This window comes from Acomys minous, assembly GCF_964271855.1.
Source record: "Acomys minous genome assembly, chromosome: 2".
In the NCBI taxonomy this organism is placed as follows: domain Eukaryota; kingdom Metazoa; phylum Chordata; class Mammalia; order Rodentia; family Muridae; genus Acomys; species Acomys minous.
Window position 1 is genome coordinate 142,201,601 of NC_140484.1, and position 15,682 is coordinate 142,217,282.

General features: G+C 48.3%; 1 protein-coding gene and 1 long non-coding RNA gene across 3 annotated transcripts in view; one reads left to right on the forward strand and one right to left on the reverse strand.

Annotated features, from left to right (window-relative positions):
* Positions 1-15,682, reverse strand: part of LOC311592514 — a 256,851-nt gene that overhangs the window by 224,257 nt on the left and 16,912 nt on the right. The window lies entirely within an intron of this gene.
* Positions 1-15,682, forward strand: part of PARVA (parvin alpha) — a 148,242-nt gene that overhangs the window by 97,386 nt on the left and 35,174 nt on the right. For both annotated transcript variants that reach the window (XM_084773006.1, XM_084773007.1), the window contains exons 2-4: positions 3,835-3,924; positions 4,775-4,845; positions 9,493-9,595. In XM_084773006.1, coding sequence (XP_084629132.1) covers positions 3,835-3,924; positions 4,775-4,845; positions 9,493-9,595 — 264 coding nt within the window. The remainder of the gene's footprint in view (positions 1-3,834; positions 3,925-4,774; positions 4,846-9,492; positions 9,596-15,682) is intronic.

The window sequence follows — 15,682 nt, forward strand, 5'->3', positions numbered from 1 at the left end:
GTCTGGTCTCAGAGCCGTCTGTGCCGCTCGGCTCTCCTTGGCCTGACGGGTGTTTTAATCAGTGTTCTGTTGCTGTGGAGAGACACCATGACCACAGCAACTCTTATAAAAAGAAAACATTTAATTGGGGCTTGCTTGCAGTTTCAAAGGTAGGAAGAGAGAGAGCCACTGGCCCTGGCTCGGGCTCTTGAAATTTAGTGCCTACCCCAGTGGTATACTTGCTTTAACTAGACCACACTTACCCAGACGAGGGCACACCTCCTAATCCTTCCAAGTAGTGCTACTCTCTGATGACTAACATTCAAATATATGAGCCTATAGGGTTCGTTCTTATTCAAACTACCACAGGGGGATTCTCAGCTCTTTTTTACTTACTCTGGCCGGGAGAGGCATACTGAAACTGGTTAGTTTCTGGAACTTCCTGAAGCTGTTTTGAGTTGTGTTGTCTTCCTGCTGAAGGAGCATCCTGCAGGGTGGAATGCTTCGATCGTGGAGGAAGCTGTTGCACAGTAGCTACACAGTAGGTCAAGGCCAGCCTGACACAGTAAGTCAAGGCCAGCCTGACACAGTAGGTCAAGGCCAGCCTGACACAGTAAGTCAAGGCCAGCCTGACACAGTAGGTCAAGGCCAGCCTGACACAGTTGGTCAAGGCCAGCCTGACACAGTTGGTCAAGGCCAGCCTGACACAGTAGGTCAAGGCCAGCCTGGGCTACACTAGCCCTTGTCTCTAACAAAACGATCCTCTTCACCCGGTTTGCGTTCCGATTTAGAGAATGTTAGAAACACAAACGGACCGTCATTTCTTCAAGTGATGATGATTCTGTGAGGAAACCGTGAGGGCAGCAGAAGGCTGAGGAGAGGTCACAGCCAGGAGTCTGGTGTGTGATGAGAAACTGTAGGACAGCTGAAAGCAGGAGGGCGGGCGGGCGGGCTCCCTTGCATTTCACAGAGCATTCTGGCTGTACAGTGGCAAGAAGGTAAGGTGGAGAAACTCAAGAGAAAGCAGCAGCTTGGTAGGAAGCCATTCTGGTGGGCAGAGGGAAGAGGAATGTGGCTTGAGCAGTATTGGGGGGTGGGGAGTGTTGGTGAGGAGAGGCTGGCCCCGGGGTCCCGGCTTGGCAGGGGGGTGGGGGGGGTGCCTAGAGAACTTGCGTGTCGGTATGTTTGATTAAAAAAAAATGAGAGAAAAGAGCCCTGGGGTGCTCTCCAGATTTCAGCTTGAACCATCAGGTAAAACAGGGTGCTTTGAAAGAATATGTATGTTTATTTCACATGGCATTTTGATGCATAGCTTTCATCTTCTAAGTTCATGCTCAAGCATCATGCAGTCAAATTACCAACACACATGCACACACACACATATGCACATATACACACATATCTGTCCATACATGTGCATATATACATATATACACACACACGGATACACACATACATCATGTTTTAAGTATATTTACAATTCTATGTTGGGCCATATCTATAACTACGTTGGGTCACATGTAGCCCATGAACACTCCTGAGCACCCTTGAGCAGCAGGATGGACTTGGTATAAACAGTGGTACCACCTACTGAGGAGGAGAAGGATAGGGGGAGAGGGTTTGCTTCTGCACAGCTGTGGTGGGCGGGAGGGTGTTGAGTCTCAAGTTCTATTTTAGATGTCTAACCCTGAGATCTCAGTAGACTCCCAAGTGTTAAACAGAGGCCCATCCGTCAGGCCTGCTGGACCTTTCGCGAGGGCATCCCCGGCGTGTAGGCCAATGGGATCTCCTAAAAGCACATCAGACAATTGGATTTTCTGTGTAGGCAACAGTGAATCATGGTGCTGTAGGGACCGTAGACACCAAGGACCTTTGAGACTTGAAATGTATTTCCAGCTGGAAGGGTGCAGCGCTTCATTCACTGAAATTTAGACAACTGTGTAGAGCCCCCACAGACCTAGGGAGGGAGAGACAGGCAGAAGAGGCAGAAGTCAGGAGCCTCCGCCTTCAGGAAGCCCAGCCTCACGTCCATATTTAAGCATGGCTGTTTCCACCACTGCCTGTCAGTGTTTGAGCTCATGTGTATGTTTCTGCTATGCTTTTATGGAGAATTACACAGAAGGGCAGTTGAATGAGTTTGAAGACAGGAGCTGGGTAGCATCCTGAAGAATATTAAAAGCCTGCTGCTCACATGGCTGAGGACATGGCTCAGTGAGTAAGAGCACTTACTCCACAAGCATGAGGTCCTGAGTTTGAATCCCCAGTTCCCCATAAAAGCTTCGCTTACCTGTACCTGATTGGAACCCCAGTGCTGGCGGGCGGGGGTGGAAACTTCAGACTCAATAGAGGAAGACACCCAGTATCCTCTTCTGTGCCCTATATGCAGAGTGTGCACAGTAATATATATATATATATAGATAGATAGATATAGATATGATGTTTATATGTGTTTTATATATATAACATATATATACATTATATGCTCTACACTTGTACATACATTACATAAAACAGTCCACAGGCCAGGGACTTGGCAGTGTGAGTGCCCCTTTAAGGTGACAGCTGCTTCTCTCTCTTGGTGCCACTGACTCATTCCCTTATCCAGCCACAAGCGGGTAAGTAGCCCCCTGTGTTTAAGTGTGTTTAAGAGTTCTCCTGATTCTAGGCTGCAGTCAGCGAGATCTGAGTCAATAAATAAATAAATAAAACGGAAAGATGGGTCACTGCTTTCATTAAGATTGATTGCTGCTGCCGTATTGGTGCCTGCAAACCTCTCAGTGACCAACACCATCCTAGAAAAATGGCCCTTCTGTGCCTGGTCGGCAGAAAGTGAGAGGGCGAGAGTGCCAGCTTTTGGAAGGAGTAAGCTGAGATCAACACCACGTGCTCCGGCACAACCAACTTGGGGATAGGAATCTTTCCCTCCCCGCCCCCCACAAGGTTCATGTGGGGGTTTTGTGCTTGAAGGAGCGGGGCTCTAGGTCACTAGCTTGCTCTAACATTTCGTTTGCTATACTGGGCTGTAGATTTTCAGTATTTGAAAAATGAAATGAAATCAGTAGTCAGGTTAGCAAGATGGTTCAGTGGGTAGTGAAGCATGCTGCCAAGCCTGACGCCCTGAGTTCAACCCCTGCGTTCCGTGAAAGAGAGAGAGAACCCACTCTCACAGGTTGTCCTCTGACCTCCATATATTATGCAAACACACACACACACACTCCAAATAAATTAAATGTAATAAAAAATGTTTAAGTTAGTGGTCCCCCACTGAAAGTTAATTTTCAGCTGAGGATGCAGGATTGTAAAGTAGAAGAGCCTGGAACTGGTCCCACAGTTCACGAGACCTGAGGGGCCCTGACCGCATCGGAGATGGTCCCACACGGCAGCTGGAGTGAGGAGCAGGAGGGAGGGAGGAACAAGTGAAAAATGCCTCAGGGAAGACAGGGCTCCAGAGGTAACAGGATGAGATCCATGGCCTTTCATCCTGTCCATGGTGAGGAAGCAAGGACAGACAGACAGCAGACCTTGGAGGAAGGACAGGCTGAGGTCAAGGATAGCAGCCCTGTTTGTTCCAGAATCTTCCCTAGGAGAAGATGGATCTCTGATTTTATGATTCCCTCTTTCTCGGGAAAGCAAGAGGGATGACGGGCACAAAGTTGAGATTAAAGGGACAATTAGGTCGACTTAAGAAAGAGCTATGGTGGATCAATGGCGGTCTGGGAGCAGCTATGAGCTAACTGATTCAGGAGGAGGAGCAGTCTCTCGGCATCAGTATTGACCATGGATGTTGGAGAGAGTCCTCCCTACCCTCCTCCCCATTCTTTCCCTCACGTGACCAGGCTCCTCCTTGTCTTTCAGTGTCCGAGTTCCAAGAGGAAGGAATGAATGCCATCAACCTGCCGCTTAGCCCCATCTCCTTTGAGCTGGACCCCGAGGACACCATGCTGGGTAACTATCCTTCTTGTCTCTAGAATAGCCACGTGCCCACAGCTTAGACACCCCCACAAAACTCCTTTTCTTTTTCTAGCTCTCCTTCTAGTTTTAGGGTTTTTGGTTTTTGTTGTTGTTGTTGTTGTTGTTGTTTTGTTTTGTTTAGACAGGATTTCTCTGTGTATCCCCAACTGTCCTGGAACTCACTCTGTAGACCAGGCTGGCCTTGAACTCATAGAGATCCACCTGCCTCTGCCTTCCAAGTGCTGGGATTAAAGGTGTGTATCACCACCACCCAGCAGAATTCCTTTTTAAGAACTTATTCTTTGAGAGTTCCATATATGTATGTAATGATGTATGATTATATCCACTTCCATTTTCTTCTCCAACTTCCAAATTTCCCAACACGCCCCTCCCCCAACCTCATCTGTTCCTCGTCCTCCTCTTCCTCCTCCTCCTCATCCTCCTCCTCCATCCACTAGGACACAGGCAACCCACAAGTGGGTACACCAGCAAAGAATCATCCCCCCTCCCTCAGTGACCACCAACGGCCTATAACTTATTAGCAAGGGGTGGAGCTCCAGAGCCCCTCCTCCATCCAGGCTGGAATTCTGGCTGGCTTGACTGTGTACGCATCTGGTTCAGGTCGCTGCAGCTGCTGTGATGTCCAGAAGACAGCATGTCACAGCACTCTGTCCTCCTCCTTTGCCTCTCACATCATTGCCGTCTTGTCTTCCTCAGTGCTCCCTTGGGACCGAACACTCATAGTTACTTATTCCCGGTGCTTTGGCCGTTCAGATCTGGGCTGCTCTCGACTTTGCTTTGCGGTAGGCAGCACTCAACACACACACCCTGTTTCCTTTTACAGAGGAGAACGAGGTGCGGACTATGGTGGATCCAAACTCACGCAGTGACCCCAAGCTTCAAGAGCTGATGAAGGTAAGAGATGAGGAGAGGTTCTGGGAGGTGTGCCCACAGCCTCTCGGCCTTGGCAGGGATGGTGATGGCACCATACAAGGGCCACTGCAAAGGGGACAAAGTCATATCTACGTCCCACGAAGGAACTTCTGGGGTTAGAGACAGCCCTTTCTTTGGAACCATTATATCTCCAAGTTAGGAGCAGCCCCATTCTCCAGGCAAGGGAACTGAGTCTCGGGAAGCCAGGTGACCTGCCTCTGGTCCAGCTGGTTTAGAGAGATGGAATTGGAGGCCGGGCATGTGGCTTGGTTAGTGGCGTGCTCTCCCAGCATGCACACAGGCGAGTATAACTGGGCGTAGTAGTACATGCCTGTAATCCCAGCACGTGAGGCAGAAGGATCAGAAACCCAAGGTCACCCTGAGCAACAGAGAGTTTGAGGCCAGCCTGGGATGCTTGAGAGCACGTCTCAGAAAAAGAAAGGAAGGAAAGAGGAGGAAGAAGGAAGTGGGGGTGGAGGGACTGTATGATGTGGGAGGCATTTTGGCCACCATGCAGTGACTCCTCTGCCCATCCCTTTTCCCTTCTTGTCCCCTGACCTGTGTCCCTCCTCTTTGTCCCCAAGCCTCACTTAAGACAGAAAAGTGATTAACTAGTTCACAAGTCCACTTGTCTTCCTGCTCAAAGCCTGTCTGTGGTTTTCTGTCAAGAGCAGAGTCAGATGGCATTTGAGACCTGCTCTGGCTTTCTCTTAATCCTCAGGTCAGCTACATGGGACAGCTGGCTGCTGGCTGCAGCACTCCCTGTCCGCAGGCCTCTTCCTAAGCAGCTCCCTCTACTTGGATTGCTCTGGCTTCCTGCACACCACTTCCCCCTTAGAAGTGCTCTTTAGTGGCCATTGCTATAACTCAGCTTCTCTGTACAGCAGTGGTCTCTTGGCTTTGGTGCGTCAGTGTCATCTCCACATGTCCCAGCTCTCGGAGCAGGCACTCACTCGGCTCCTCTTCTTCTCTCTCCAGTGAGCTTCTTGGAGTTAGAGATGGTCCTCTCTTTGGACCTCTGTATCCCCAAAGGCTAGCACAGCATGCCACAGATAACAGGTATTTCATATGCATTGGCTGGAAGGTGGGGGGGGAAAGGAAGTGAAGAAAAAAAAAAAAGAACCTCTTATAAAAGCAGCCAGATGAGGTCTTGGAAGATGGCGTAGTGGTTAAAGCAAAGGCCATGCAAGCATGAGACTCTGAGGCTGGGTCCTAGAACCCACAGAATGGACACTAGACGCCCTGGTATGCACTTGAAGCTTTTCACTGAGGGAAGAGGGGGATGGAGAAAGCTGGTCTCAACCAACGCTGACTTCAAGTTCGGTGAAGAGACTCTGCCTCAAAAAATAATAATAAAGGTGGAAAATAATGGGTGGTGATAACCAAAGTCTCTCTCTCTCTCTCTCTCTCTCTCTCTCTCTCTCTCTCTCTCTCTCTCTCTCTCTCACACACACACACACACACACAGCCATCAGACTATTCAAAAGTAGAGTCAGAATATTGTCCCTGTAGTTGACGCTAACTCAGTGGAACAGTCATGTGAGAAACTGGAGGACTAAAGGCAGTCTTCTCAGAGGAGCTGAATAAACATCCCTGATACCCTGGGCCTCACTCCAAGCCCCACAGACATGTTGGGCTATAAAATATGGGCAACTGACCCTTTCTTGATCTCTTCTGTGCTGTACCCATTGATGGCTGCTGTGGTCCAGAAGGACCCGGAGCCCTCACCTTGCCGTGCAGGGAGAGGGTAGGATGGATGCAGTTGAGGTTCTGTCTGCCCTTCGACCTCTCTGGGGTGCTTGGTCTGAGGGGCCAATACTGGAGATGGTTAGCTCTGTGCTAGTATTAGTTCCTTCACTAGTGCTGTGACAAAACACCATGACTGAGGCAACTTGTAAAAGAAAGCTTTCAATTTGGGGGGCCCATAGTTCCAGAAGGTTAGAGAACATGACAGCAGGCTGGTAGGCAGGCATGGCACTAGAGCAGTAGCTAAGAACTTGTATCTGATCCGTAAGCATAAGAGAGAGAGGGGGAGGAGGGAGGGAGGGAGAGAGGGAGGGAGAGAGAGAGAGAAGGAGGGAGGGAGGGAGGGAGAGGGAGATAAGCATAAGAGAGAGGGGGGAGGAGGGAGGGAGGGAGAGAGAGAGAGGGAGAGAGGGAGGGAGGGAGGTAGAGAGAGAGGGAGGGAGGGAGAGAGAGAGGGAGGGAGGGAGGGAGAGAGGGAAGGAGGGAGGGAGAGAGAGAGAGAGGGAGGGAGGAGGGAGAGAGCGCCACTAGTGACACACTTCCTCCAACAAAGCCACACTTCCTAATCCTTCTCAAACCGTCTGAGACCACCACAGCTGGTCCTGGCGTAGTACACCCCTGTGCTGGGGTGGGCAGTATTCTAGTGAGCCTGGACAAGTCCAAGAGGAAACGACTAGAACTAGCTCTGTTGTGTGGGCTCCAGTACTGATCCCCTAGACCAGGACCTGGCTTGCAGAAAAGGAAGGTTGAGGTGCACATTGCTGGGCATAAGCAAAGTGCAACATTGTGCAGAAGACTATAACCTCACCCCAGGGAGACCTGGGACTTTTCAGATCTAGGCCGCATTGGCCACCTTGAAATCTTAGTCTCAATGTCAAAACCCCTCATCTTCTTTTCAGAGACTCCTCAAAAACAAGGCTTTGGGAGAACATCTGTTCATTGCTGCCAACTTCTGTGTGCTCTCCGCCTGGGTGGGACCTTGTGCTGGCTACTGTTGTTAATTTACAAGTAGGGCCTAATAGTGTTTATTATTAGGCCTATAGTTATTACAGCAGTATAATCTGCTAGCAATCAATCAAGACACAGACACCTGTTATGTTTTAAAATAGCCTTAGTTAACCTGGGGCGGGGCAGATATCAATCCTCTAAACTACTTCCCATAGTGGGGCAGGCATGGGATCCCTGCCTCAATCCCATGCCATCTGCTTCTAATAACTTCTATCAAGCTACCTCTCATCCATAAGCCCATATACTTGCTAATGTTCTTCATCTGGGCCGGATTCTCCATCCATGCCAGTCATGTGCTGCTCCTCCACCTAACCCATCTCGGCCTTCTTCTCTCTTCTCCTCTGGTCTCCCTTCTTCCCAAGATCCTCTCTGTCTCCCCAAGCCTGAGAACCTTAGCCACACCTATCTCATTTGCCCTGCCCAGGTGTGAATGCCTTTTATTAATTAGCATCAAAATACATCAGACCAACAGGTTACTCTTGAGTGTCAGTCAACTTGATGGGATTTAGAATCACTATGGGAACAAATCTCCAGACATGCCTGTGAGCCGTTGTCTAAATTTGGGTAGCTGTAGGAAGACCCACCCACCGTTCTGTGTGCTGAGTCCTAAAAAAAAAAAAAAAAAGCGAGCTGAGCACCAGCATCCATCTCTCTCTGCTCCACGACTGTGGGTACAATGTGACCAGCTGACAGTAACTACCTTGCCAAGTGCCATAAAGGGAGGGTGTGTCACATTCTAAGAAGATCTGCCTTCCATGGAGCGTTTGGACATTGTCATGGGTAATTCTTTTCCACTGCCAGCGCATGGGGTACTTTAGTCCACAGCGTTAAAGATCAGAAGCCAGAGCCTCAACAGCAGTAGCTAGCTTGCCTTAGACTCACAGACAACAGAGATGAACAGGCACAAGTTCAGAGATGGCAAGAGTGTACACGTGCAAGCCAGGCAGGGTGGTGCGTGCCTTTGATCCCAGCACTCAGGGAGGCAGAGGCAGGTGGATCGCTGTGAGGCCAGCCTGGTCTACAAAGTGACTCTAGGACACACAAGGCTACACAGAGAAACCTTGTCTCGAAAAACCAAAAAACAAACAAACAAATAAACAAGTGTGCATATGTACAGGGCTGTGACTAGACCACAGTTCACAGAAGGACACAAGTATGTCATGGACACCAGAGGAATGCAGACACGTGTGTATCCAGTTATAGATGATGGTGGTACAGACTCAAGTCAGTAGGTGGGGCTGGCATTTTGGTCATTTGCATAACTCCTTGCCTGGTATTAAGCCTATCCCAGTGGGGAAAGGCCTGACAGGGACCCGGTAGGTCAGCAGAGTCACCAGTACTGCCCACACGAGGAGGGCTAACCCTCATGTCTTAGTTGAGGCTTTTCTTGCTGTCATAAAACACCAAAGTCATAAACAACTTGGGGAGGGGAGGGTTTATTCCAGCTTAGAGTTGGTGACACTGTTTGTTCCTGACGGCTTGCTCAGCCTGCTTTCTTATAGAACCCAGGACTGCCAGCCGGAGGGTGGCCCCACCCACAGTGAACCATAACCCTAACCCTGAACCTGGCCCTTCCCAGTTCAATCACTAATAAAGAAAACGTCCTACAGGCCTGTTACAGCCAGATCATCTGGAGGCATTTTCTCAACTGAGGTGCCCTCTCTCGGATGACTCTGGCTTGTGTCAAGTTGACAACAAACTAGCCAGCACACTCTGAGAATGCCCAGGGGTTCCAGGACTCAACCTACCACTTGGACCTAGGACTGCTTGATTAAGATCGGAAGCTCATGTGGATTTTAATTGTCCACCATAAGAAAGCTAGTTTCCAAACAAATATGCGGCAGCTCTTCCCTGATTCCCTCGCTCTCTCCATAGGTGCTCATTGACTGGATCAATGACGTGCTGGTGGGAGAAAGGATCATCGTGAAGGACCTGGCTGAAGATCTCTATGACGGCCAAGTCCTGCAGAAGCTCTTCGGTAGGAGAGGGGGCCTGGGGACCATGGCTGGCTCTTAGCTGAGAGGCAGTCCTGGGTCACAGGGGGCCAACCTGAGAAGGGTGGATGGAGTGGGATGGAAACATGGGGCTTTAGCTTCCACTCTGGGGGTGCTGCTTGATGTGACAGAATCATGGGAGGAGTCTTGGGGAACCGTATGGGTCTGCTCTGCGACCATCCGGAGTCATCAGCTGGGTGGACAAGAAGCCCCCACTGCAGAGATACAAAGCGCACCTCAGCCTCCAGGAAACTGCTCTCATAGCCTCACACACATGTGTGGATAGCCCCTTGTGTTTTCAGACTTTTGTGGCTGTGTGTGTTTGAGTGTGTGTGTGTGTGTGTGTGTGTGTGTGTGGTGTGTGTGTGAGTGTGTATGTGTGTGTGGTGTGGTGTGTGTGTTTGTGTGTGTGTATAACTGTGCACATGCATGCTGTGCCTGTGTGCCTTCCCAGATGTCCATGGAGAAATCTAAAGCCAAGGGGAAGAGAGGGAGAATTCGGGGATGATCTTGGTAGAGAATGGATGCAGCACATTTCCTTCCTCTTCCTCCTTGTCTCAGGCCCACACCAGCCCAGGATTCTAATTCCAGTGTCTGGCTGCCTGTTAGCCTCCACATGTGTACACTCTGGACTGAGCACACCCTTTTAGAGAAGCTCCTCCCCTCCTTGCCAGCAGCCCCCTGTGTACAACGTCGCCAAGACTCCCTTCTTGCTCAGCCCTTGAGTCCGTCTGCTTTGCTATTTTCACCAACCACTTTGGTGCTTGTCTGAACTACTGAAAAGCTCACGTCTGCTCCTCCTATCCCACCTCTGCTGGCCTGTCGCATATTAGCTGCGACACCTGGTCAAGTCACAAGTCCGTCCACCCTGATCTGACACACTCCAGCGGCCCTCTCCTGCTGATCACCATCCACACCACGTAACACAGCCCTCAGCACATCAAATCATCGTCCCCACCCCCACAGCTGTGTGCAGCCTTTCCTCCAGACACCCGAGCACACATGGCTCACATGACAGGGCATGACAGGTGCAGTAAGCGGCTGTCCTCTCTGTTGGTTCTTCTGTTTATGTCCACCGCAGTACATTATTTCACACGCCATGTGTTCAGCACGATACTTCACTCTCGTGTCTGCTGCTAAAACCATCTTCCTTCTCCATCGACTAAGACACTGTTGTTGCTCATCCTTCTGGACTCAGGCGTCTTTCTTTTACACCCTGTGCTCTAGGGTCAGATGTAGAAGACAGGGCTATGGATTCTCCTGTGTTCATCCCCCACCCCCATATCTATCTAAGGGGAAAGTGTGTATGTGTGTGTGTGTATGTGTGTGTGTGTGTGTGTAGTCAAATGTATATAATCTGAAATACTCCAAAATCTGAAAGTTTGTTGAGTGCTGACATGACTGGAAAATTGCACACGTTGGAGGACAGAATGAGTTGCAGTCAAAGATGGCGCCTTAGGACTATTGTGTAAAGCCGCCTTCAGCTTAGGCATGGTAGCACATGCCAATAATACCAGCACTATGGAGGCTCAGGCAGAAGGAGCCTTGTAATTTGAGGTCAGCCCCAGCTGTATAATGACTTTACCAGTCAGGGCTACCTAGCGCTACTATATACAATAATAACAAATGCCTTTAGTCTCTGTGTCAATACTGTAAATATGTACGAGCTATTAAAGAATTTTGTGTTTAAGACTTAAATCTCATCCCTAAGATGTCATATTATGTACATGGCAGCATCCCAAAACCTGAAGAAAAAAATACATACATGTGAAATCTAAATTCCTTTATCCAAAGAATTTGGGGTAAGGGATATTTAGCTTGTATAAGGATGTATCTGTAGACATGTACATGTATGTGCATGTGTTTCTACATGCCTTGTCATATGTGTTGCTTATAGCTGTGTATGAAAGCTCATATGGCCCTTTTAAAGTCAAGGAGTAGGTCTTATTTATTTTTCCCAGGTGTCTCTGGGTCTGTCAGGCTGCCTTGCACATCACCTAGCACTTAATCAATGTATATTAGGTAAATGAATGAACGGCTAATATAAAACCTAGTAATTTCTTGGAAGCTAAACTGATTTGGTACTCAAACATCAATATTAATGAGTATTAATATTTAAAGGTTGTAAATGCTAACTGAATGCAGAATGGAAGGCTTTGGCACGTGTAATCACGGACAAGATGTGTGCCCCACTAAGCATGTCCCCTGTGGCTGCAGCTGTTGACCCCTCCAGCAAGATTTCTAATGAGGCTCGGAAGCTGCCTGGAACTGTCCTACGCTAGGCTCTGGGAGCAAGGGTGGAACATGGCCATGGAGTCATCTTTGCCTCTAGCAAAGGGTTACAAAAGAGCCTGACACCACATCTGTGTAGCTCCAGAGCAGGTCAGGTGACTTGTGATGTCCATCTTCAAGTCCCAAAGGTGACTCATGCTCCTCATGTGAACTTCAGTTCAGCCTCTGTAACCATGGACACGTGTTCCAGACCTGTAGGCAGGATGCCCAGGCAGAGAGAACCAGTGTGCAGCATCGTGATGTCTTAGGAGCCCCGGGATAGATCAGTTTAGAGACAGGTTTGAATGACCCCTGTGACCTTATGCTTCCTCTAGCTAGTCTTCTTTCCGTCTTCCTTCTTCCCCAACCCAGTTTTTTGAAAGAGTGCTTGGTGCTCCCTGCGTCTGCTAACAACGCTAGCTACTCCCCGATGCAACCACTTCCCCACCTTGGTATCAAGTGCTCCTGCCAAGATCATCAATGGATTCAGACAACGACTTCCTCCTTCTTCCTCTTCTTTCTCCTTGTGTTCCTCCTTCTCTTCTTCTTCTTGTTCTTGTTCTTCCTCTCCCTCCTCTTCTTCTACTTCTTCTTCTTCCTCTTCCTCCTCCTCCTCCACTTCCTTCACTTCTTGCATTTGACCAAATACTGCATTCCTTCCCTGACACATAGCTTCTATGTCTTTGTGTTCTCCTGGTGGCTTTCTCCTGCCACTGTCTTTTTGCTGGCAACAGATTTTTCTGTAGGTTTTCCTTAAAGCGTAGAGACAAAGATTTGGTGGGGGGAAAATGTATAGATGGTCTTAGAAAATATAAATACACAGAGCCTGAGGGTATGACTCAGTGACAGAGTGCTTGCCTAGCATGTCCAAGGCCTTGGGTTCAATTCCTACTATAAATAAATAAATAAATAGAAACAAACCAAGTAAGTAATATAAAAGGAAATGCTGATAAGATTCAGATATCAAAGATATCAAAGAAGCCAAGTATGGTGATGCACACTTTAAGTCCTAGCACTCGGGAGGCAGAGGTGGACAGACCCCTGCAGGTTCAAGGCCAGCCAAGTCAATATAGAAAGTTCTAGAATAGTTAGGGCTACATAGAGAGACCCTGTTTCAAAAAATAGTCAGAGAGGGGGTGAGGAAGAGAGAGAGAGAGAGAGAGAGAGAGAGAGAGAGAGAGAGAGAGAGAGAGAGAGAATATGAATTAGCGATGGGCTGAGGCTGTAGCTCACTTGGTAGAGTGCTTGCTTAGCATGCAGGAAGCTCTGGGTTCCATCCCAGCACATCCACAGGGCACCGAGGCACCTATCTGTAAACTCCAGCACTCAGGAGGGGGGAGCAGGATCAGGATTTTAAGGTCATCCTCAATGACATATGAGTTTGAAGCTAGCCTGGACCAGACCAGTGGTTCTCAACCTTCCTGATGCTGTGACCCTTTAACACAGCTCTTCATGTTATGATGCTCTTCAACCACAAAGTTATTTTTGTTGGTACTTAACTGTAATTTTTCTACTATTGTGAATCATAATGTAAATATCTGATATGTGACCCCCTGTGGGGGTCATGGCCACGGGTTGAGAACTGCTGTATTAGACCCAATCTCCCCCCAAAATAAAATAAATAAAAGATATATTAATAAAAACAACTGCTCTGATTGTGACCTGGGCTCTTGGAGCCACCAGATGACAGTTTGACCTAAGACCACCCTTTCAAGGACATTGAGGAAAGAGCATTTATCTTGAGGTTCTTGTCATCATTGCAGGAAATAAAAGGTGTCAGCTGGCTCTCTAACCTGTGCAGGGAAAAGAAAGAGCCTCGGGCTGGAAGTGGGAACAGGAAGCAGGTGAACAGCAAGGGCTCAGGGAACTCTGGGAAAGACGTCAACATCACTCAGAGGCAGCAGGAGGTAGAACATCTGTACTGTGGCGGCTCTTGCTGACACAGGCCGTCTCTGTGCTGGTTGTGACTCTCCAGGGGAGACAGCAGACGGTAGCCCGCTGGCCTGCCTCTTTGTGAAACCCACCCCGTCCTTTCATGGAAATAGCATCAGCCCTTTAGCACCTCAGAGCAAGAGTGTCCTAATCCCAGCCAGAGGAAGAGTGCCTTCCTGTTGTGTGACACTATTCCCAGGGAGATGTGAACATGCCTTTACTCACCCCAGACAAGAAACCAACAGGGGACCCAAGTTTGGATACCACCAAAGTCCATTTGGTGAAACAGTGAGTTTTGTTGGAGTTTCTCACAGGACCAGACATTACTCAAAGATGGTTGTATCACCAACACCTACCCCAGCATGGGTGAAAGCTTATGAAAGCTGTGAGAGCCTGGAGCATACTGCACAGCCTGCAGGCGGCTCAGCAGACTGGAGAGTATCCTTTCCAGTAGCTCAGTTGGTTTCTGTTTCTTAGAGACAGCTTAAGTTCAGGCGTGGTGCAGGTGAACCCTACTTCGGGGGAACCCTAGTGCAGATGACCTCCAGTGCAAGTGACTCTTAGAACAGGTGAGCCCTAGTAAGGATGAAGCCTAGTGTGGGTGACCCTAGTGTGAGCGACCCCTAGTGTGAGTGACCCCTAGTGTGAGCGACCCCTAGTGTGAGTGACCCCTAGTGTGAGTGAACTCAAGTGTACTGCAAGTACAGTCTATGGAAATTGGCTTAATCATTTTTTTTTTCAGTTTAATGGATATGTCCCATATGTTTGAAAACAAACGTAGTTTTGAGTAGTTAAATAGCTGGGGAATCTGAAATTCTGGAAAGCAGGTTTTACCATTCCTAATTCTTTGGGGTTATGATATATGTTGCAACTCTATGAATCAAAGCAGTGGTTCTCAACCTCTCTAATGCTGCGACCCCTTAATACAGTTTCTCTTATTGTGGTGACCCCAACCCATAAAATGATTTTGTTGCTCCTTTATAACTGTGATGGTGCTACTGCTATTAGCAACCCCTTGAGGACCACTGAGTTAAAGCATAAGGATCGTTTCATTGTTGAGAACTGACTTTATTCTGCCGTGCATTCACACTTCCTGAATTTGCTGCGTGCCGTTCCATTGCTGTGTAAAGCCAGTCTCTGCAAGAACACCTTAATAATCTACCTGACAGCAAGGAAATAGCCACAAAGTAATACACCTGAGAGCAAACTCTAAATCACACCCTATCTATTTCACAGTCACATTAGCACTTCCTAAAAATTAACCAATTATGGGCAATTTGCAAAAAAGTATGGAAATGTGTAAGAAATGGCTTCCTTGGAAAATAATTCTTCAGCGATGGATTTGTATAGACTCAGCAAATATTACCCTAGAAACAGAAGAAGAAAATTAGAAGTCTAGAAAAAGAAAGTATCTTTAATTCCTTGACACCATGGAGGAAAATTACTATGTAACTGTAGAAGTAAGTGAATGGGAGGTAGCTCAGTTGGTAATGAGCTTCCTGCACAAGTATAAGAACCCAAGTTCGGATCCCAGCACCCATGTTAAAAGCTGGTTGTATTGGCATATGTGTGTAATCAGCCCTGGGGAGTGGAGGCAGGAGATTCCCTGGGGATCACTGGCAGTCTAGGCAAACCAGTGAGCTCTAGATTTAGTGAGAGACCCTGTTCCAAAAATTATGATGGAAAACAATTGAGGAAGATACTTCTAGCCTCCACACACGCACACGCACACACACACACACACATACACACACAAGAAGGGAGGGAGGAAGGAAAGAGAGAAAATCTTACTGAGGTAAAGTAATGAAAAAAACCAATGAGGGAATATTTGGAAAGATAACCAGATAGATACAAGAATAAAATGTGTG